Genomic DNA, 22,732 nt, shown 5'->3' with positions numbered 1-22,732 from the left:
GTGCTTTCAGCCGCTCGTCGCGGAATGCTGTAGAAAGGCGCCCATCCTGCTCCGTCATGTTTTATTTGCTGCAGTTGTCTCACAGTCGCAAACATTTCATCCTGCAAACTCTCCCCACTGCGCGATTATCGCCATTTTCTCTTGGCTGTCTGTGGTGGTGGTGCGTGTTCAGTTTTGTCCTCAGTCATTTTTATGTGTTATGCTGAAGGGAGGGCATAGTTTAGAAATACTTAACATCGCTGGCAGTGTTTATCTTTTTTTTTTTTTTTTTTTTTGTCTCCGTTTTTCACTGTTGGCTGGCAGCGTGCGGGGGCCTCGTAACGCACCTTAAGCATGTTAGCAGTATGTCTTCGTCCGCCGGGTTGCCTTTCAGGTGCTAGCATTTCCCCTGCAGCAATGTTGTCCTGAATCAATCACTCAGTCCTTAAAGTGCACCGGGGCCCACAGCTGTTTGGCAGCAGGCATCTCTGACACCCCCAAAGGGGTCCCCCCGCCCCCCTACCACTACCACTATATGATTCTCCTTTCCCTATGCAAACCCAGAGCCCAGAGTGAACCAGGTGATGGACCTGATTCAACCCAAGAGTTTAGACAAAACAGTAGACATCACCCATACAGAACAATGCAACCTGATAGGTATGAAAGAGGTGCTGGGCTGGGCATTCTGGGAAAACCCAGCTCTGGGGATAAGCAACAGCTATTCCCTGGTTACGCTCCATATATAACAGACGTAAAATTAATCCTGTGCTGCGTGTGAGATGCAGAGGTGGTGTGTTTTTAATGCTTTGGTTCACGAATCAATACTCCTTTCTTTAAGACTAGGTGTGGCCTCACATTACATCATATACAATTGTGTACTGATTGGCATTATACACCGACTCGCTTTAATCCATGCAGATAATGTCCAAAAAGGTGGAATACACAATATGAATAGATGTGAATTTTATTACCGTGTTCCCAGGAGAACAGGTGGATCTTTAAATGTGTGTATACTCAGAATTTTATGAAAAGCAAGGCATAATTTGCTAAATATTATTTTGGTGTGTCAAATGATTTAAAGAGGGAAAGGATAAAGTTTTCGGTGAATTCATTATCTATAAAATGACTTTTCTTCAGATTATTACCACATAGGCACTATTTCAGTTAAACCATAACTTATTAACTTAATAGGCATTTGCACAGGAATTTACTAACTTTGTATTAACTTAAGTATGTGGCCTCTTTACACGATCTAAGAACTTCACATTCAGTGATTTGGGTTAAAAAGTGCCCGTCTGACTGGCGCCGGTCCAAGGTGGTTCCCGTCGTTGCTCCCCGTTGTTACTGGGCAGCTCTCCAGATTGACTCCGCAGCCCTCTACTGGATAAGCAGTTGGATTAGTCCTGGAGAAAAATACGATGTGAATTCTCATTTAAATAGTTCAACCTACTAATGGGAGACCCGATTTCAAAGTGCTTTATCTCAGGTGAGCAGGTCCCTCAGCTCTCGGGTATCTGTGAAGCTGCCCGCTGGCTTTTCAGTGTTGTGTGTCTTCGGGTTGAGGTCTGGGATGTCTCACCACCGTGCCTGTGTGTCCTCCTGACAACATCAACACAGTGACTTCAGCTTTGGCCTCCTGGCACGCATTTATCTGGCTAGCCGCTGCACTCCCTTTCCCTGAAAAGTCGTCTATTTACCATTACATGAAACCCTCGGCATTATCTCAGGGCACGGGGAAGTCAAGCTGAGAGATTCTTTGTAAGTGTTCTGGGCGGGCTCTCCCAAACAGCCCCGAATTCTAACGAGATGAGATAAGCCGCAGTCTTTGTGTGGAATACTGTATATCTGGGCTGTTCCCGGCTTCTGCAAGCTCGTCTTACCATCCGCCGGTCGCCAGGGGATTCCTGCGCTTACCTTGGCCTCGGACTGGACATGTGGCCTTAAGCCTTGTTTAACACGTGTCGCCGCCATTATCTCCCTGGTCTCAGCTCCCAGCAGGGTTGTCGTATGGCAGTGTTTCCCAGTCTGCTCCTCAGGGACCCACCGATAGTTCACATTTTTGTGGGAGCTGGGAGGGAGCAAAAATATGGACCAGCTGTGGGTCCCCAAGGACCAGATTGGGAAACGCTGTTGTACTGAATTTATTTACTCACTTCCCCTTTGGTTTAGTTGTTGATTAAATTGTTTCCTTTGAAAAAGAGATAAAAAATCCCCCAGTACTTGTGTATTGTCCACAGTGATGTGAATTTTTCTTTCCGGGTGCAGGACTGGAGAAACTTGTGCCTTAGTTAATTGACCAAAGTTCTAGAATTCGCACAGTTTTTGGTAAATTTTTTCATGTCATGATATTTGTAGAGATGATTCCTATTACCATCTCTCACACTCACCATTGCCTTCCCTTCCTTCCGTTAATACAAATAGGTATTTTAATTCTCAGATCACAGTACTATAAATGAATGTTCCACACACACCCCAAAGCAGAGTTTTGGACCTGGAGGGCCAATTTGTAACACAGTTTGCTGATTTTCCTCCTCAGGCACACCTACTAAACCTGGTAATTAGCTGATTAAGGTGTGTTTGAGCTGGGAAATCTGCAATTTATGCTTGATTCTGGCCTTCCAGGACCAGAATTGGGGAATCCTGCTGTAAAGCTAATTATCTTTTCATTAAACAATTAAGCCAAAAACAGAATTAATTGTTTAATATCCTATAACCACTGATTAATTTTACAAACCTTATCGATATAAATGTTATTCACAGTAGCTGAATTTCTGTTGAGTTGTCCTTAGCTTGGGCCTCTTGAAAAAGCTCGCTTTCAGAAATGAGAAAATTAGTGTGGTCTCCATTAACAATTTAGTTTTTTTTTTTTTTTGTCAAGCAGTTGTGGGGTGTTCTGTGCATCATTTGAATAAACCCTCATTGCTTCCAGCTGTGGGAACGATATATGAAAAGTGGGATGTGTGTGCATCCGCGTGAGGTCATGGGGGCGACCGAAGAGAGAGCGTGCCAAGAAGAAAAAGAAGCTCATGATATAGGAAAATCAAAACAGTACTGTCACAAATTATAGCTGAGGTAATATTTAAACTACTAAAAAGACCTTCTGGCTAAAGTACAGCAAATAGTGTGGGACATAGATCCTGCTATTGGAATAAGGATGGCAGGGCTCCCAAATACATTAACGAATTTACAGCGAATGGCAACACTGTGTTAAACTGTAAATCTAAATACGTCGTATGTGGTCACAGAGCCACTGAAACCCCCACTGAATAAATGCCCCCAAATTCTAACTAATCTGATTAAATCAGTGTAACTAAGTTAGAGTTAGAGGAAATCTACTTTGTGTTATGGAAAACGATTAAGGTGAGAAAAGTATTCTGTTTTAGTTTGAGGATATTTGATTTGGAAGTGTTAGTGGTAAACACTTTATTAATGTTATTATGCAGTATATATTTACTTAAAACTGAAAATTATTAATGTGCCATTGCGCAAATAAAACTTTATGACTTAATTTTACATATGTGATAATAATCTATAATAAGCTATAATAATCTAATTGCTTATTCTTAATGGGAAATCGGCATCTTTTTATTTTGTTTTTTGCATATTGAGTTTTTGTTGTTGAATGAGATTTTGTTTCAGTATTTATGTGTTGTGGGTATAGCAGCTAAGTTGTTATTTTTGAATTGATATATACTTATTATAAGTCGCTGTCAATATAGTGAGCTTGAACTGGGAAAAAAAGTAATTCAGTTTATCTTTATGTATTATGGAAAGATACTGTTATTTTACAGTGACAACGGAGTGGCACCAGGTATCACGTGAGCAGAAATATTCACACTGATTGTTATGCCCGTCTCTCATTCTCCCTGTTGGCACATGTGCTTGTATTTGCACTGTTTGTTGCCTTTCCTATTAGGAAAAAAGGTTTTGCATCCGTTTGCTCGTGATGCGCCCATTCCCTCCATCCTCCTTCCCAGCTCTGAAAAGGGATTCCCATACAAACTGCTGGTCCATTTCAGATGACCTCATGTTTCTGTTTCTTCCATTGTATAGTAGGCTAAAGTTAGAAAGTTGTCTGCATTGACTTTACATTAAGTGTATACACTTACAGCCCAGCGTATAGTGTTTTCCATATATTCCAATGGTTGCACTCAGTCAGCTGGTTAGCAGTGGATTTGGTTGTGCTGTTCCGGTCTATTGTGTGTTTATTGACTGTATTGACTAAACACTTTCCACGTTACTTTCCACACATGGATGTGTGGTTATGCAATTTTTATTTGACCTGAGATTTGCTGACTTTTACTATACTCCAGTATAACCCTCCTATTATGTTATTAATCGCTTTATTCCTCAGTAAAATTGAATTTCACTTTTATTTGTGAGTCATGAACTCATCCGATTTTTTAATGCAAATACTGCCATTCGTTCTTTTTATCTATAGTTTTTTATTTATTTGCATAAATGATCAAGGTTCAAAAATTGTACAGTTTTTGTTCTAATTATTCATTCGACCTTCTATAAACATCTAATTTGAACAAACTTTGCTATGTTTAAATTTCTCTTACATTTTGGTCCATTTGCATAAAATTGAGAGTGATGCTCATTCTAAAAGGTACTAAATTATGGAGGTAAATGAAATGGTACCCCAGCCTCTGAATGACTGACAAAGTATACAGTTCAGAAGCAGCACACTTTTCAGAAACCGAATACTTTTATAATCATCATGATCTATGCATTTTCTTATGAAGATGGCTCAGATGAACCATATGTCATGATTGTGCCTTCATTAGTGAAAGCAGTGGGACACCATAGCCATCCTCAAGAGAAGAGCTGTGACCTCCTGCCATCCACACAGTAACACCAAGGTGCATTCCACTGTAATTCCACTGCATTCCACTACATTCCACTGCTAGCATGGCCTGTAATACAAGCATCTACTCAGATCCATTTTATGGAATTTACAACTCAAAAGGAGACGCAGCTGTTACCATATACTAGCCACGAAGAATGTAGAGATTTGAAGGGAAATCTTTCCAAATCATACTGTATCATATCTTTGGTGAATTGTTATGTTAAGTTTGATACCATACATGCTTGATGCAGGAGACACAAGCTGGATGCAGTCAGAGATGTATGGGATAGATGAAGCATAGCATTTAGATTTCAGCATCATGTGACGATTAACCTATTTATGGAGGAGCAGGAGAGAGACATTAAGGGATGTGGGTTGTGCTGAATATTGAAATATATAATGTGTGATGTATCCTTGTGATTGACAGAAGATGGGAAGAATATGGGAAGGTGTTTTCCTTGAAGGTACTTCCATTGTGATATACTCTACCAAGAGCAAGAACATCCCTCTGGGTATAAGATATAGAAGCAATTAGAAGCCACATACCTCACTAAGATAACAACCTGTGCTCCTGCTAACACATCACAGTCCATTGGTGCAGTTGTCAATGTGTCTGTTCCCAGCATAGTGAATAATACTGAATTGCACTGATGCTCGTTGAGAAACATGTGAAGGCTTTTGTCAATCTCCACATTGGTTGCCCAATTTCCCTGCTGCTGGTTCCATTGACCAGAGAGAGCAGGTAACCAGGGTTTCCTTCACAAAAACTCCAAGATTTCAGATTTGTCCTTCTTCCACAACAGCAAGCTTTCATGTGTCCTATACAGGAGGTACATCTGCACATCACATGGAGTGTGGTGTGCAAAGAGTCCTGCTGTTGTGTTTTTGTTGGTAGATGCCTCTGGGAAGCAACAGAAAAGAAAGGTTATTGGTGAAATGAATGTTCCTTCAACATTCTTCTGAAATAACTTGTGAACAGCCCGGGAGAACAGCAGATGTTTGAGGTTCTGGTTATTTTAGTACTTTACTAAGCATGAAGTGAGGGGGAGAGAAAGAAAGATTTTAACAGGGACAAAGGTTTAAAAGTTTTCTTCTGGGACCGCCTGAGTATACATACCTGAAGATGATTGATCGATGACTTTGATTTTCATTTAACATAGTCTGAACCAGAAAATGTGTTCAATAAATTGTGGAATTAAGTCAGCTAAAATGATCTCGAATTGTTAGCCAAGTGAGCCAGAAAAAAGTTCCTACTTTTTAAAATTAGCTATGAATATATTGAACAGCATAAGAGAAGTACTGTAGCTGTTTTTCAGCATAATAACAGGGTTAATTTTTCACATTCTTACCCATAACATCCTGACCAAAGAGCGATTTAGTCTGGCCTGGGAGTGCAGACTGTTTGAACGGAGTGGTGTCATTGGCTGTTGGCCCTGGGCGGTAATTACATGAAACTGTTCGATTTATTACTTCCTGAACAGTGATGAGGACCAAGATTCTGTATATTTAGTAGAAACCCTCTCCTCTGTTACATGTCCACATTTTCCCTCCGCTGGGCGTGTGAGGCCCTGGAGCCTGGAAGAGCTTGATAAACCCACAGAAAAATGGATGTCATGTTTACGCATGACTATATTTATGTACTCTGCCATAGATACAGTTTCACAAAGGTTAGGTAGGAACCAAGGTTAAGTATGTTTGTTTAGCTTATGAGCTCCGTTTTCAAGACCAAGTAATCTTTCAAATACGGCATATAATGTGTTTACAGTACTGACAGGAAACTGTCCAAAAAGCCACGTTTCTTCAGCGTACATCTAGGAGAGGGAGGGAAAGGTAATTCTTTGGCCAGGTTGTTTCTTACTTAATAATATCACTGCAATACTGCAATATTTTTGGAGGCAGCATCTGCTCTGCAACATTAAAGTAATTTCAAAAGGACTGAGCTATAAAGTGCATGGCTCTAAAATGCATGCTTTTCTGATTGCAAGTTAAATAACCTGAGAGCCTTGGTAATTCTTGCGGTTCATCTAATGGAGTCCACATCCAAAGCCTTCACATGTTTCTCAACGAGCATCAGTTCTGCTGGTTTTTTTCATACAGATATGGCATCTTTAAAATCCCCCAGGATGCTTCTTCCCTGAAGTGAAACCTCTGACCTGCATGGTGCGTGCTAAGGTGGATTGAGGAGTTGAATGGTACCATCAGTTGCATGCAGTCGGTCATTGTGATTTTAAGAAGGAATATCTCTTGTACACATTAACATGGTGCCTTGTGCAAAAAAGCACCTATAGACTTTGGTTGTAAATAGCTCCAATTCATTGTCTTTTCCTGCTATTCTCCACATTTCAGTAACATGGGGGTGAAACAGTGTTTTGGAATATTCAGGCCCATTAGCAAAGCATTTCTGGGGTTCTGGCTGCCTGTAGTCAATGTCAAGTACAAAGTAATAATTTTAACATCAAGTGTCTGTTACACCCAAAGTCCATAATTTTGAATTTAAAAAATACAATGTAGAAATTAATAAAGATCAACTTTTGTTTGGGGAAACCTTTTAGCAGATGCATTAGTGAATCAGAGCCTGAAGAAACCGGCTGAATTGCATCATTTTAGTTTTAAATGGCAGCATGAAAAGTTTTTTAGCCTTGAAAATGGTACGATGCTAAAGCTGTCAGCCTGGTAGACGTGCGCAGCTAGCAGAATGTTCTCCGCTACATCTGCATGTCCCATGGCAAACTGGAATGAAGCCAGCTCCATTAAATAGTATGTAGGAAGTGAACAGTGTAAAAGCATGATCTTAAATCTTCTCCAAACAGCAATGGCGATTCGTCTGATTGCCTCGCCTGATTCCCCAGTGTCTAATTAAGGTTTTCATAATTTGCCACATCTGTTTGTGTTTTGGAACACAGTCATATTTTTAAATGATTTTATTTCTTCCCTCAGTTAAGCCAGCGTTAACATTTGTCTGACCATTTTAAAATTTCTTGTCAGTGTCGGGGCTGGGGGGGGGGGGCAGGCTAGCGGCTAGCGGGATCACCTGTCCGCTTCCCTATTTATTTATTTTTTTCAAATTGTTCTTTCAAACAAACCCCATTTTATTTAACTTCACTCTATTTTGTCTCCATTCTGACGGCTTTCTTGACACCTTAATTTTGAGGAATTCATCTAGCACGCGATTATCTGCTGCCTCATATATACAGTACATTTCAGAGGCCAGAGGCAGAAGGCAGCCCGCCTCAGTGAGATTGTGCCATGGGCTCTTCAATTCCGACACGTTTTATTTTTGTAACATCCCCTCGCCAGAGGAAGTTCACGTGCTCTTTGTCATTTTTGGTGAGCATAATAAAAAATGGCAATTATAACAGTGATGGAACATAAAGAAAAATGTACCCGATAGAGCTTGATTGTGATTGGAGTGTGCTCTGTTCACTGAACGTGTGAATCTGCATGCCTGTTCACAGTGGGGGAATAGCAATGGAGATCGGTTACAGCCACGCTGCCCTCTGCTGTTCCAGAATAACCCAGCACTTTGAAAGCAACCTGACTAATATATCCTTCAGGTTATTGTTTGGAGTGGCATTATGTAACCATTCTAGACCTGACTGTTGCATTGTATCAGATTGTGCTGTTTTTTTCCTGTCTCTCTCTTGCCTTTTAACAGACTGTCTAGCCAGCCTGTTCGCTCCCTGTCTGACTGCACCTTTAATGTGTGCTAACAGCATTGAGAGCTCCAGCCACTGAGCTTGTGTGCGACGGGGAACGGCAAATCCTAAGCATTATTAAAGCACTTTCTGTCTCTCCTCAGGTCGTTTGTAATTCAGCAAATCCCAAGCAGCAACCTATTCATGGTGGTGGTGGATAACAAGTGCGAATGCAACTCTGCCAAGCCTATCACCATGGAGCCCATTGAAATCATATATATCCTTCTTCTTATTATTATTATTAATATTATTATTATTGTTGTTGTTGTGTTTTTTCAAATGAGTCTTTCAAGTGAGAATACTAGTACATATTGTTGATTATCCAGGCCATACAAAAAATATATATATATCAGGCCGGTCACTGTTAACAGTGATTTAAAATGAATAAATGCGACTATCACAATGGTCTTGGTTGCCGGCAGAGATCAAAGAAGAGGAGGGTTTTCATAAAGTTTTTTATTGGATCAACATGGTCATGTCTAAGGCCACTTAAAATGTTTAGTTTAGCTTTTTTTTAAGTAGAACATCACAAAAATGCTTTCAAGTTTAGTATTAATTCATAAAACTTCTTTGCATTATACTTTTGAGGATGCTAGTGTTTTGGTTACTTAATGGTCATCCTTTTTAAAAATGTTGTGGGGAAAATATGAGAAGAAATTGGTTTAATTTTAAGATTAGCTTTGTTTGAGTTTCTTTGGCATGTGCCGATTTTTAGATGAAACGAGCCTAAATGTTTTCTAAAATTCCGACATTTGAACATGAATGACTGAGGTTTTGAAACAATAAAACGTTTTTCCCTTCAATGTGGACAGATGGTTGGTTTCACAATGGCTATAAATGGTGAGATGATCTGTAACAGACGCTGCTTCACGAAACGCAGGAATGCATGAACTATAATAGAAGTAGCTTCATCTCTGTTTATTATTTTTTTAGGTGTGGTATTTCTGTGAACGTTGTAGCTGTGCCTAACACAGAGTTGTTCTTTGACTGTGGCTGAACATAACGAATCTCTTAAATGCGAGCGGCTGAAATTTCAGAAAGAGCGGCGACGCCCCGACTCCTGCCACCCTTTCCACCCCGAGGTATGGTGTCCTCCTCCCTGTACCCTTTCCCCGTCGTGCCCAAAGGTGTGACTGCTCGCCCGAAGACCCCAAAAGTCATCTGTATATTCTCACGAGTTCTGTGCTGTTGGGAGACTGTGGGTACAAGTTAAATAATGCATAAGAATGTGCACGTGATGGATCACAAATCCAAATGCGAAAGATGCATGTAATTACTGGAACAGAAGTAAATGGGCAGCGTAAGTGTTACATCCTACATTGTTCGGTTAATGCACCTAACAGATTCAGCTAAGCCGGGGGAATCTTTTGAGCATTTTGAGTATTTTTGATTTGTCATAAATACAGAATTCCGTTGCATTCGGGGCTGTGTCGGAACAGGCAGTAACGGGTGTTTCTGTTTGTCCTCCCTTTGGCTGCTGCCCCGATGAAGGAGAACGCCATGGAATGTGGTGGGGCTCTGGGCCTCCTCCCCCTGCCTGGTGCCACCCTGCTCCTGCTGGCCTTGGCCCTGCTCGCAAGGTGACCCGGATGGAGCCCTTGCCCTCCGCCCCGGCGTGGCACACTCATCTGATACAGACAAGGGAGCCCGGCGGACTGAGATTCTGGCACAACATAACTGAGTTTAACTTCTGTTGAAAACATGGACATTTCATGGGCATTCATACGTTTAAACTGTGGCTGGAATTATATTGCTGTTTTTGAAGAGTTTTAAACTTAAAAGAACACACACAAAAATGAGTTCAAATGACTTTTATTTATCATTTGCAAGTGATAATACCATAAACTGTGATGTGAAGATGAGAATAGTTTGCAGACAAGAGTGGTAAATTATTTTGAGCTTTGCCTTACATCAAACGATCTGGTCTTGTTTGTGTATTTTTAATACAGTTTCTTTAAAGTTATGGGGTGTCAGGGAATGTTTTATGTTAAGTAACTAACTCATTTTTATAACTATTAAGTTTCTATCTCTAAGAGGCCTGGCCATTGATTTTATATTGCAAAAGGCCATTGATCTAAGATGAGAGCGTTTCATTTATACCAAAAGAATGCATCAGAATAGTATTGTTTAATTAATTTTCATCTGAAGCCTCTTAACACTTAAAATAAAACTGCCCAGATTCCAAGGACAGACATTATATGGCTGCCTGAAACACTCTTTTGTTAGCGAAAGACGTTAAATAATTGCAGAGATACAGATATATTGACGTTCAGACAAATCTACAAATGAAGGCAAAATATGATCCTCTGAACATTGTAAATTCCTGTTCATTTCTTTGAGGGACCATTCAGTTTTGGGCGGGTGTCTGATAATCTGGATGGATGGGTAAAGAATGGGGTGGAAACCTTCCTTGTGGTGCTGGTTAGTTTGTCCTTTCATGTTTGTGAGAGCCCTGAGGAGAAGGGCTTGGCCCATGAGAGCGATTTATCTGTGCACTTGTTTGTCGCTGCCCTGTATGCAGAAATATATATGTGTATGTATGACTTTAATGCTGCTAACGGTGCAAGTAGAAAAGACCAAGAGGTCAGATTAGTAGCTATTTCTGAACTTTCGGTCATTTGCTGGCAACCGTTTCGGTCAAATGTACGTCAGATTCCAATTTGTGTGTGGGATTTTGAGAATCAACTGAGCTCCAGTGACTCTTCTGACTTTCATTACCGTCCCTGAATTGTTTGAAATAAAGTTGACCTCAGCTTTTTTGAAAAGAAATCAAATGGAAATGTACTTTTCTCCTTGCGGACATGTGTACAATTTTCGTTTTATTATCCATAAATAAGTATATTTTGGAAGTGTCCAGCAACCCTACCAACAGGTTCACCCCGGTACATTTTGTCAGGAGCAAATTCAGTGGGGTGGGGCACATTTTACTACCTGGTTATGTGCCTTGTTTGTGGAACCATGAACCATCTAAAAAGGACCTTCTATTAGTGTTTGAGCCTCTGGTTGCTGCTACGTGCCTAAGCTCTCTTTGACAGGGGTTTCTGCTTACAACCTGGTCAGATGTTCCTGAGAAAGGTAACGGCCATATGCTCAAAGCTACAAACCAGATGATTATTCATCTGCAACCACAGCCCTAATTGTGCCCCCCCCCCCACTCTCGTTGCACACTAGACCTCACACTATCACTATACTACTTGTGATTCTAGTTCTCACTCATTCCTCCCAGCTGAGAAAAGATGTGGCCATTTTGTGCAAATCTAATTAATAGCCTGACATCCGTATTTGCTTTTCCTCCGCAGGAATAGGACACATGTGTCCGGTGATGGTTTTCATTCTGTGATAAATAGGCTATTCTGGGGCTCCTCAAAGATATACCCGCAACACCGTCAAGACTGCAGGATGTTGTAGGCTGTGGGGGCAGTTGGCCCTCTGGCACCCCCTGGAGGAGCTACTGCGTCCGTTCAGGGCCACTTTTATATATGTGTATGTCGGGGGGGGGGTACATTCAGGGAATATGGGGAGATAGTCAGGCAAACCAGGCAGAACAATGTGCCCAAAAAAAAGAATCAAAGGATCTTCAACGTGTTGTTTGTCGTGGTACAAACAGCACCATATACTTCTCTTTGAACTTGTTGACCGACTTTTTTCTTTTTTTTTAACTCGGAATTTTTTTCTCTTGGAAGACTGTAAATTTACATGCGAGCTGTATTTCTCCGGGATGGTCCTGTGAGGTAACCAGCCAACACAGTGGGACTGAAAAATTTTCTCCACTCTTTCTCAAAAGCCCTCTTTTGTGAGGCGATAACAGTATTTTTGACTTGCCCAAGACTTACTCTACTGCAGGTATGGCTTCCGGAAGAGTGGGGGATGGAGTAACGAGTGTCGTGGCAACAGAATCAATCTGTGAGCTTCGGGGAAATTAGGTGCTGCCCCTTAGCAAGAGTGTGCAGCCTCTGACATGCCAGGAGTTTCCTGTGGTCAGTAATTAATCATTGTGTAAATGGACTTCGGAATCTCTTCGGGTCAAATGTGTGGTCCTGTTTAGCTAGGCCTCTCGTGGCTGACATGAGTGCCGTTTTCGTTAACAGAGAGTCGGCCCACTTAGGCGGCGGCTCTTCTGCTTGGGTTCTTTCAAATGGGTCTCTTCATAATGGTGGGCGAAACCTGAACCCACGTGTGTCGAAAGAACGGTTTTGCTTTTGTTTAGGTTCCTTTCTTGTGGAGAGTGTCGGCGCACACCCAGGGACGGGCGCACAGAGAGAGGGAACGGGCTGCAGAAGGAGTTATCTTCTCACGCACGGCCTCGCCCCCGTCCGCACCTGTGATTCGAACTCAGGGCGCATAGCTTCGGTGTCAGACTGCCACTGTGTGGCGCTGCCATTCAAGCATGGCGTTCAGGGCAAATGAAGTTGAACTGAAAACGCTGATGGCGTATGAATTGTGGGATGACGTGTGCAAATCCGGGCCTGGGAATAAATACCACAATGCATATACTTGTCTCGCTGTCTGACTGGTGCAAAATGTAAGCAGGCATAACTAAACGCTTCTGAGCGTCAATCGATCTATGGCGACCCCTATGCGAATGAATTCCCTTTGCTCAAAACTTCAAAGTAGAGCGCACACACATACATACACACACACACACACCGTTCACTGACGATGCCAGTAATGTAGGCCCTAAAAAGTATAGTGCTTCTCAGAGCTTTGCCTCATAAAAGATCTAACGAGGATGCAAGCAGTTTTTTTTTGTTATTAATTAAAATCTCCACCGAAAAATCTGTATTGAAATGCACTGTAAAATCAAATAAATATGATTTTTTAAATAGGTTTTGTGATGTTGTGTTGATCTTTTCTCATTCTCCGTGGGAGCTTTGTAAGAAGCTGTCAGATATTTGTGCACACAGCCTACACCAGCAGTGTCTGTCTTTGTTCCAGACTAAGCGCTGTCTGACCCCATCAATACAGTGTGCAGTTTCCTAGTTGTGACAGGCAGTGCTTGTAAGGAACAGCCACGTGGCCAGAGGTCAAACACACACGCCTGATCGCTGAACAGACCTCTCAAAGACAGACCTGTGTGAGGAGCCGCTCTAAGATGGCCCTCGCTGGAAGTCAACGGGCGTGATTAGCCCAGGATTCCTGACACCCGCCGACACGTTTCAGTGAAAACGAAATCCGACCGGTCGACCACACAGGCGAGTGCTCAGCTTCAGAAAACCGGCAGGCCTTGAATACCTCCCCTGCCGTAGCCCTCTGTTGAATTGTGCGGGGTTAGAAACTAAATGTCTTTGAGTTACACAAGAATAACAAAAGATAAAAGGTTCACTATCCAAACTATATGGCTTCCAGTTTGGTTTGGCCGGCGAAAAAGTTACACTGCAGCCTGTAAGTCAGGGAGCATGTTTGTTGAACATGTCATCTGCCTGACCAGCGGCTGTAGGAGCTGTTTGAAAAGCCACCTGGAGCATTTACAGTATTTCATGTTTCCTGTGACTCTGTTTAAACATTACCTATTAGGGAATAATTAAGCGTTATTGCTCCCTTTTTTTGTGTTCCTGTCCAAAAATATTCTCACTGCCAATGATCGTGTGTGCGTGTGTGTATACAGAAAATGGTTGTGGTTTTGTGCTGTGTGTCGGTAATGAGTCGGAAAAAAAAAGTGCAAGAGGCCGGATTAGTAGCTATTTATGAACTTTCGGTCATTTGTTGGCATGACTTTTTTGGTCTAAAGAACGTCAGATTCAAATTTGTGTGTGGGATTTTGAGAATCACCTGGGCTCAAGTGACTCTTCTGACTCTAGAGTTTAAAAAAACAATGGCTTTTGTTATCGCTACCAAAGTGTTTAAAATAAAGTTGACCTCAGCTTTTTGAAAACAACTCAAAAGGAAATTTAGTTTTCTCCTTGCAGACACGTGAACAGTTTTTGGTTTATTTCAGTCTGAAATGTGAATGGAAGTACTCTGTGCCTTGTGGCTCCACCCCCACTCCCCCCCCCCAGCTTTTTTCTTTGGCTGACTGATATAAAAAGAGGTGCGACAGACAAGCAGACCAACAGACAGACAGGTGGATTAGGATGTTGAGGATGGCCAGGTGCCCATAACCTTTGCTTTGCCTGTTCCCATCCCCACAATGCAGGCAAGCCAGACCATGGTGCACACAATCATCCCCACCATGGGGGTGGGGGGAAATCAAATAAAACCAAAATGACAAATTCCCCCACAGGGTGCCAGGAGAAACAGCTTGCCCAATGCGAGGTCGGAAGAGGGCATGAAACATTGGCAGGCTGCTTGGCGGAGTGGCAGGTCTGGTGAGCAGCTGTGTTAACAGCCTGAGTGCGGGCGCCTGGTCCACAGCGTCTCCGCGGCCCAGCGTGAGTTTATTAAGGCTGGGCCACGTTCGCTGTCAGATCCCACAGTAATGTGCAGCCGGCCCGTCCTGTAGGGGGTCCAGTGAAGGAATTCCCCGCTACCACTAAGTCTGGGGGCGGGGGCGGGGGCGGGGGCGGGGGGGGGGGGGGTGGTACTCAATGACAGCCAATGAGTATCTGTATTTTCAAAAAAAAAAGACTTTAAAAAATAATGAAATTATATAATATTAATTCAGTATTCACAAGTTGATTATTGTTTTAAATGAAGTAATTAATTTAACATTCATGTGGACGTGTTTCCACAATTTTGGCCGCTAGTGTATATTAAAAACCAGGATTGATTATATCCTGTGTAATTTTACAAAGATGGTATGATCATTTAATGCCAAACACTTTGCTTTACCATGCATTTACTCCACATAATAGCATCACATTTTTCTGACATACGTATACTGTACAGTTATAATGCGCCCTATGCATGTTATGGGTTGGTGAAGTAAGTTTGACACGTTTTTCTTGGTGCTGGACATTTGAGTGTGTATTCATGTAGAGTGTTATGTGCACGTGTCATGCCTTCAGCTGCAAATAATCCAGAAAATCTGGAGTTAAACAGCAAATCACACCATTTTATATATGTCACTCCATGTCACACTGGTAAGTCATAAGCTCTTCGAGAAAGATACTCCAAAAGGATGATCTTTAGTTCTCCAGCCCCTTTGTATAAGATATGAGATTTCAGGTGATATTTCCCTTGGATTTTTCATGACTGCGTAGGTGGGTGGAAAGACAGTGCCATCCATCCATTTTCATCCATCCATATTCTAACTGCTTATCTTGGTCAGGGTTACAGGGGACCAGGAGCAAGTCCCAGGCAGCACAGAACACAAGGATGTTTTACAGGAGACAATTACAGTTTTGTCTAGTTTTTTTAAATCAGCATCATAAAGATCATTGGATACCTTTAATAATTTGTTGCGACTGATATGAAAATCATCCCTGCTCTCTGAATGTGGGTTTTTCATGCCCTCTCTGTGTTGCATGGGTTTCATTCAAGTACTCCAATTTCTTTTGAGTACTCTGGTTTGCTTTGACTACTCCAGTTTCCTTCAAGTACTCTGGTTTTCTCCCACCGTCCAAAGCCAAATGTGTTTGTGTAAGTGTGTGCCCTGTCATAGACTGGCATTTTGTCTAGGATATCCCTTAACTGCACTTCCTGGGATAGGCTCCAGGATGACAATGACCCAGTACTGAATACGTGGTTAGAGAAAGTGGAGAAGATCTTATTCTTGATTAATTGTCCTTCACCGGACAGTCGCAGTTTAACTGCTTGGTTTTTGTATCAGCACTACAATCCGCGCTCAGAGGGAAGCACTTCATTAAATTTACTGCTCCTCTCCTTTTAATAAACCACCATCAGGCAAGTTTATACATTACAATTCATTCAAATTCCAGTTTTTGTTCATGGCTCCCCAGTGGCAATGAATAAACATGCTGTTTAGTCATCATCCCGCGACGTTGCCCAGGACCAGCGGCTGAGAAACCTGGGCATGGATGTTCAGTTATTGTTTTGATTGATTGGTACTGATGTAACATGCAAGGAATAATGGCATTAAATATATTGCCTGAAATTATCCATGGAAAACACAACACATCCTAAACTAGTACAAAAAAAATACAGTATATTAATTTCTATTATTAAATTATTATTAAATATAATTAAATAGTTCTTGTGTAAACCTATGGATCCAGCTGAAAGTACTATTATTATCATTGTTTTTTTTTATTGTTAATATTTATGATAATACCATCTTATAAACAGAAATATGTAATGTCTATGATTGTTACTTCTTTTAATTATATGACTTTTTTTGTAAGTGAGATAATGCTTTTCTGTTGATTGAATCATGCACACGGTGCAAATAACACACAACTTCTTCTTAAGATAATAATAACAGGGGCTCTGGAAGTCTTCGTGACGGATACGTGAGGATGCAGCCGCTGTCACAATTGTTTAATTTCCACAAGTGCCCTTTGCCACCGTGCAGCTCTGTGTGAATTATTCGACTTGTGCGCAGAGATAGTGACCAAGGCTATTTCTTAAAGTTGAAATGTGTACATTAGGATTTCTGGGAGTCTTCAGCTGTTATTAAAAATATCTGCCCTCCATTTTTAATTTAACGTGTAAGATCTGATAGTAAAACAATTTTTCATGCGACTGTGTGTGCGCTGGCAATACTGCGACCGCGAGGCAGCGCAGACGACTCCCTCTGGTTGAGCCCAGCGAGGCTCATCAGGCCTTATGGATCAGGCGACGCGTGCAAAGCGCATTGGACAGAGCAGAGAGCATGCAACCCCAAGCCGACCGACCGTATAAGGCGCACGGATAAATACTGGCTACATCCAACCTTAACACGCTTAAATAAACACTTTTGATTTATTTTTTTCCTTTCCCAGAACAACCTGAGCATACCCTTGAAAAGGCCTATTTATATTAACGCCGTTTGCATGCTAAGGATGTTTTGGTGATGTTCTTACACAGAGAAGCTCTTCCCACATAACTTAGGGACCAATACAACACCAGGTCACCACAGTTTCCCCAATACAGCATCTTGTCACTGTTTTTTTTTATACCTTTATACCTGTTGTGTGATTTTTACACTGCATGGTCATTCTTTTGGGGTAGTGATCCGAGTGATGCATCGACAGGCAGCAACTGTCATTCAGCCACTGTTGACATCTCACTGGCAGCTGGACCTTCCTAGGAAGCCGCTGTAAGAACATGGCCTGCAGTAGAAGGCTGTGCGTTCTGTTTTTTATAGCTTGTGTTCTCAGGAGCACAGCACCAGCCCCGGGGTCCTCTGCCACCACACCACAGACGACGGCTCGAGTGGATCATCTCAAACAGACGATTAACCCTCCTGGAATGGCTGTCCTTCTGACGTTTATATTGTTCCTGGTTTGAAAGGCATTCCCAGCCAATTATCTCTTAGAGCACGTCATGCTTTTAAAAAAATGTCTTTATTGCTGAGTAATAGAAGTTGTGTAAACAATGAGAAGTGGCAGAGCAGCGTGGGGCCCTCGTCACGAGGTGACAGTCGGAGTCTCGCTGTCCCATCTCGTCCATTTCCAGAAGCACAGCAGCACTGTCCCAGAGTGGCAAGTTCTGTGATAGGCTGCCCTTTCCCATAGTCCCTCCATACTATTTAATAAATAGAGAGTCTATTCATAGCCATGCTTGTTTAGGCAAAATCCTCAGAGGTAATCCCCCCTCTTTTTTTCTTTATTTGCCAAATAAATTTCCCGTAATTACTTTGTATACCTGTGAACACGTATTGCATTTTGTGTCTGAACAGAAAACCCGGCTGTTAATCACATACTTTGGCAGGTCCTCGTTAACAGAACTCCACATTGCCCGTGGGTCAGAGTTTCAGACTCGATGAGAAATTTTACTGCATGATTATTCAGCACTGCAACTCTGTGATCGATCTGCTCAATTAATTTTGCATTGATACTGGGGCACCAAATTGACTCTTGGTGCAGAGATAGATCTGTAGCTGTCAGCAGTCAAGGGAGGGCAAGGACATGTGTTCAACTCCTGTATAATTCAATCTGTTATTGAGACATCACTTCAATACCAAGCAAAATCTATAGTGATGATCACAGTGCAATATTTTTTTATAACATCCACCAGCCTTTGTCAGGAAGTAGGCCTTATCAAAGAAACAAAGGACAGCTCAGAAGTGGTGCACCATTGTGACCTCACTTATGGTACAATTAACCAAGTGGCGCTGGAACGCTTCATGAAGTGCCTGGTAAGAGACTCTTAAAACTGACTCTGCCAAATGACTCCACCCCCCTGACTTTCAGGGGATGTGCTGTACATGCCCACTTGTGAGGAGTCTTCAGCATTTGGCTGTGATGCATTAACGGTTTTCCGCACGGAGGTTTACAATAATTTACCCGCCACCGTGGGCTATTTTTCTCATGGCCTCTGGATGGAAGGGCATGTGATATGATAATCCATGCAACAGATGACGCATGCAATTTCCATTAAATCAGAGCCATGTCAGTTGTGAATTACTCATGCGGGGATTTCTTGTTCCTAAGGTGCGTCGCAAATGAAGACGTCACTCCTGAACCAAATAAACATGCGTGAGCAAAGATAATTGACTGAGATGAAAATATACTGATTATTATGTATTTTTATTGAATCTTTTATACACCTTTGCAAACAATTCACATTGAATATGCATCAGAACACAACTCAAAATAATATAATGTTGGTCCTACTTTTCATTTGTTATCGCCCAACAAAAATGTCCCAACACACTGAAGACTGGCTTGTTAAGTGAGGCTGCTTTGAATACACACACAACCATGGAACGTTCCAGCACTGTGCCAAGACCGCATCCCGAAGACACTGTTGTGTAAACCTTTAGCCGCCTGTTCAGTGTAACGTGCAGCATGTGTACGGGATGGCAGGGGCGTCTGCTTGCAAGCGTCCCGCCGCATTCCTGGCCTTCCGCGCTTCACGTCGTTTCGCACCAGCTACATGTCGCTCGGAGTGCCTATAAGCTGCAAGGTCACTTGACCTACTCCTGCAATCCAGAGTGGCTCATTTATTTTCACAATTCCACGTCGCGGCTTTCTGCTCCTCGCCTAGCCTTGTGATTTTAGTCGGTCAGAGCATTCTGGGATACGGACTCGCCGCTGCGTTTTAAATAGACTTTGCTTCGCGAATTTGATGCGCCTGTCATGATTGCTCTCAGATGTTCAAGCAGGGATTACAACTGTTTCTGTGAATATCTGCCTTCTTTCAGGGCCCTTGCTCAGTTTTGTCTCTCTGCAATGCACACAGTAGGATTAAATCCAACTGTCAGGCCCTGCATAATTTACACGTAATGATTTGTGAGCAAAGTGCATGTAAGACTAGCTGATAGGAAAGAAGTGGAACCAAGGGGGTCGTAAATTAATTCTGGATTCTGCCCTATAAACATTTCACAGCATCACCGCCTACAGAGGCTATCCTGTATGTCCCAAACCGCTCCTTCTGTTCCGGTCCTGGTCAATATCGTCTTGTTGCGCAATGTCCAATATTGCAGTGACCACAGAATGGGGTCCTGATAAACAACTAAGAGTGCAAGATTCCTGACTTAATGCTTTAAACACTGTATTTGAAAACACTATATTTTATTAGTTATCCTAGAATGTGTCATTCCTATCTGTCCCTCATGTTATTTTCTCATGTCCTTACTTGTGGGAGCCTTTTTTGAATAAAACTTAGATAATACTTTGTGATAGATTTAAGACTGAAAACATACCATGCAGTTGAGGTTAACATATGCACGCACATCCATATTTTAAGCTTAAATAACTCAAACATATGCTGTTGTCTGCTCATTTAATCCTAATTTACTTGCTGCTTCTTGGGTCACCTTGACGCCATAGCAGAGAGACCTCCAGGCATGTGGCATGATCTGGTGTGACAGTCACCTTTGACGTGTGCGAGAGCCTAAGCCCACAATCCTGAATGAGCAAGAAATCTGTCAGCAACCCAGCCACGCCCCTCCCACACACTCAAAATGGAAGCTCAGCCTGAGCCAATGGCGGGATAATTAAAGAGAGGCTCTTCTCCAGGGACTCCTTTGGTATTCCAAGGCCTTCTGCTGTCTTATAACACAGGTCCAGTTATCATGTACAGTATCTCACAAAAGTGAGTACACCCCTCACATTTTTGTAAATATTTTATTACCGTATTTTGCGCACTTAAAAGCCTTTAATTTTCTCAAAAATCCACGGTGCGCCTTTAAATTCGGTGCGCCTTATGTGTGCACTGAGTTCCAAAATCTGTAAAAATGTTGTTGTGCATTTTAGTAAGCGCTCCGCTTGAATGACTGTCGGACCATTTCCTGCCGACATAGGGAAGTATTAATACGTACACTACGTACGCTGGCAGCAATAAACCAATTGCAGAACATTACGTAAAGCCACGTACAGAGGTACGCTTACCTTGTTTTTAAATGTGCCGAATAATACGGTGCGCCTTATGTATGGCTTAAGTACAGAAATAAGCCCCGCAATTGAGAGTGCGCCTTTCAATCCAGTGCGCCTTATGGTGCGCAAAATACGATATATCTTTTCATGGGACAAAACTGAAGATATGATACTTTGATACAATGTAAAGAAGCCAGGGTACAGCTTGTATAACAGTGTACATTTTCTGTCCCCTCAAAATAACTAAACACACAGCCATTACTGTCTAAACCACTGGCAACAAAAGTGAGTACACCCCTAAGCGAAAATGTCCAAATTGTGCCCAATTAGCCATTTTCCCTCCTCGGTGTCATGTGACACGTTAGTAGTACAAGGTCTCAGGTGAAAATGGGAAGCTCTCACACTCTCTCATACTGGTCACCGGAAGTTCAACATGGCACCTCATGGCAAAGAACTCTCTGAGGATCTGAAAAAAAGAATTGTTGCTCTACATAAAGATGGCCTAGGCTATAAGAAGATTGCCAACACCCTGAAACTGAGCTGCAGCACGGTGGCCAAGACCATACAGCGGTTTAACAGGACAGGTTCCACTCAGAACCGGCCTCGCCATGGTCGACCAAAGAAGTTGAGTGCATGTGCTCAGCGTCATATCCAGAGGTTGTCTTTTGGAAACAGACGTATGAGTGCTGCCAGCATCACTGCAGAGGTTGGGGGGGGTCAGCCTGTCAGTGCTCAGGCCATACGCCGCACACTGCATCAAATTGGTCTGCATGGCTGTTGTCCCAGAAGGTTGCCTCTTCTAAAGATGATGCACAAGAAAGCCCGCAAACAGTTTGCTGAAGACAAGCAGACTAAGGACATGGATTACTGGAACCATGTTCTGTGGTCTAATGAGGCCAAGATAAACTTATTTGGTTCAGATGGTGTCAAGCGTGTGTGGCGTCAACCAGGTGAGGAGGACAAAGACAAGTGTGTCTTGCCTACAGTCAAGCTTGGTGGTGGGAGTGTCATGCTTTGGGGCTGCATGACTGCTGCTGGCACTGGGGAGCTACAGTGCATTGTGGGAGCCATGAATGCCAACATGTACTGTGACATACTGAAGCAGAGCATGATCCCCTTCCTTTGGAAACTGGGCCGCAGTGCAGTATTCCAACATGATAATGACCCCAAACACACCTCCAAGATGACCACTGCCTTGCTAAAGAAACTGAGGGTAAAGGTGCTGGACTGGCCAAGCACGTCTCCAGACCTGAACCCTATTGAGCATCTGTGGGGCATCCTCAAGCGGAAGGTGGAGGAGCGCAAGGTCTCTAGCATCCACCAGCTCCGTGATGTCATCATGGAGGAGTGGAAGAGGATTCCAGTGGCATCCTGTGAAGCTCTAGTGAACTCCATGCCCAAGAGAGTTAAGGCAGTGCTGGAAAATAATGGTGGCCACACAAAATATTGACACTTTGGGCACAATTTGGACATTTTTCCTTATGGGTGTACTCACTTTTGTTGCCAGCGGTTTAGACATGTGTTTAGTTATTTTGAGGGGACAGCAAATTTACACTGTTATACAAGCTGTACACTGGCTTCTTTACATTGTATCAAAGTGTCATATCTTCAGGTTTGTCCCATGAAAAGATATAATAAAATATTTACAAAAATGTGAGGGGTATACTCACTTTTGTGAGATACTGTATGGCTTTCTGGAATCTACTGGAATGTACCCATACAAATCAAGCTAAGAAAAAGGATGTTTAATAACTGCTTAATTCATATCAAATAGTTTAATTACTTGCCCTGCAATGGGTTGGCGCCTCATCCTGGGATGTTCCCTGGCATAGTGGGATACACTCCGG

General features: G+C 42.4%; 1 protein-coding gene across 2 annotated transcripts in view; it reads left to right on the top strand.

The window, feature by feature from the left end:
- The window catches only part of cacna2d3a (calcium channel, voltage-dependent, alpha 2/delta subunit 3a), a 163,064-nt gene extending 149,713 nt beyond the window's left edge, over window positions 1-13,351 (top strand). For both annotated transcript variants that reach the window (XM_072713125.1, XM_072713126.1), the window contains 3 exons: window positions 8,631-8,748; window positions 9,531-9,608; window positions 10,018-13,351. In XM_072713125.1, coding sequence (XP_072569226.1) covers window positions 8,631-8,748; window positions 9,531-9,608; window positions 10,018-10,110 — 289 coding nt within the window. In that variant the 3' untranslated portion in view covers window positions 10,111-13,351. The remainder of the gene's footprint in view (window positions 1-8,630; window positions 8,749-9,530; window positions 9,609-10,017) is intronic.
- Window positions 13,352-22,732: the final 9,381 nt, after the last annotated feature.

This window comes from Paramormyrops kingsleyae, chromosome 6 (genome assembly GCF_048594095.1).
Source record: "Paramormyrops kingsleyae isolate MSU_618 chromosome 6, PKINGS_0.4, whole genome shotgun sequence".
NCBI classification, from domain to species: Eukaryota; Metazoa; Chordata; class Actinopteri; order Osteoglossiformes; family Mormyridae; genus Paramormyrops; species Paramormyrops kingsleyae.
Note: the sequence above shows the minus strand (reverse complement) of the source record. Positions and strands in the feature narration are given on the sequence as shown.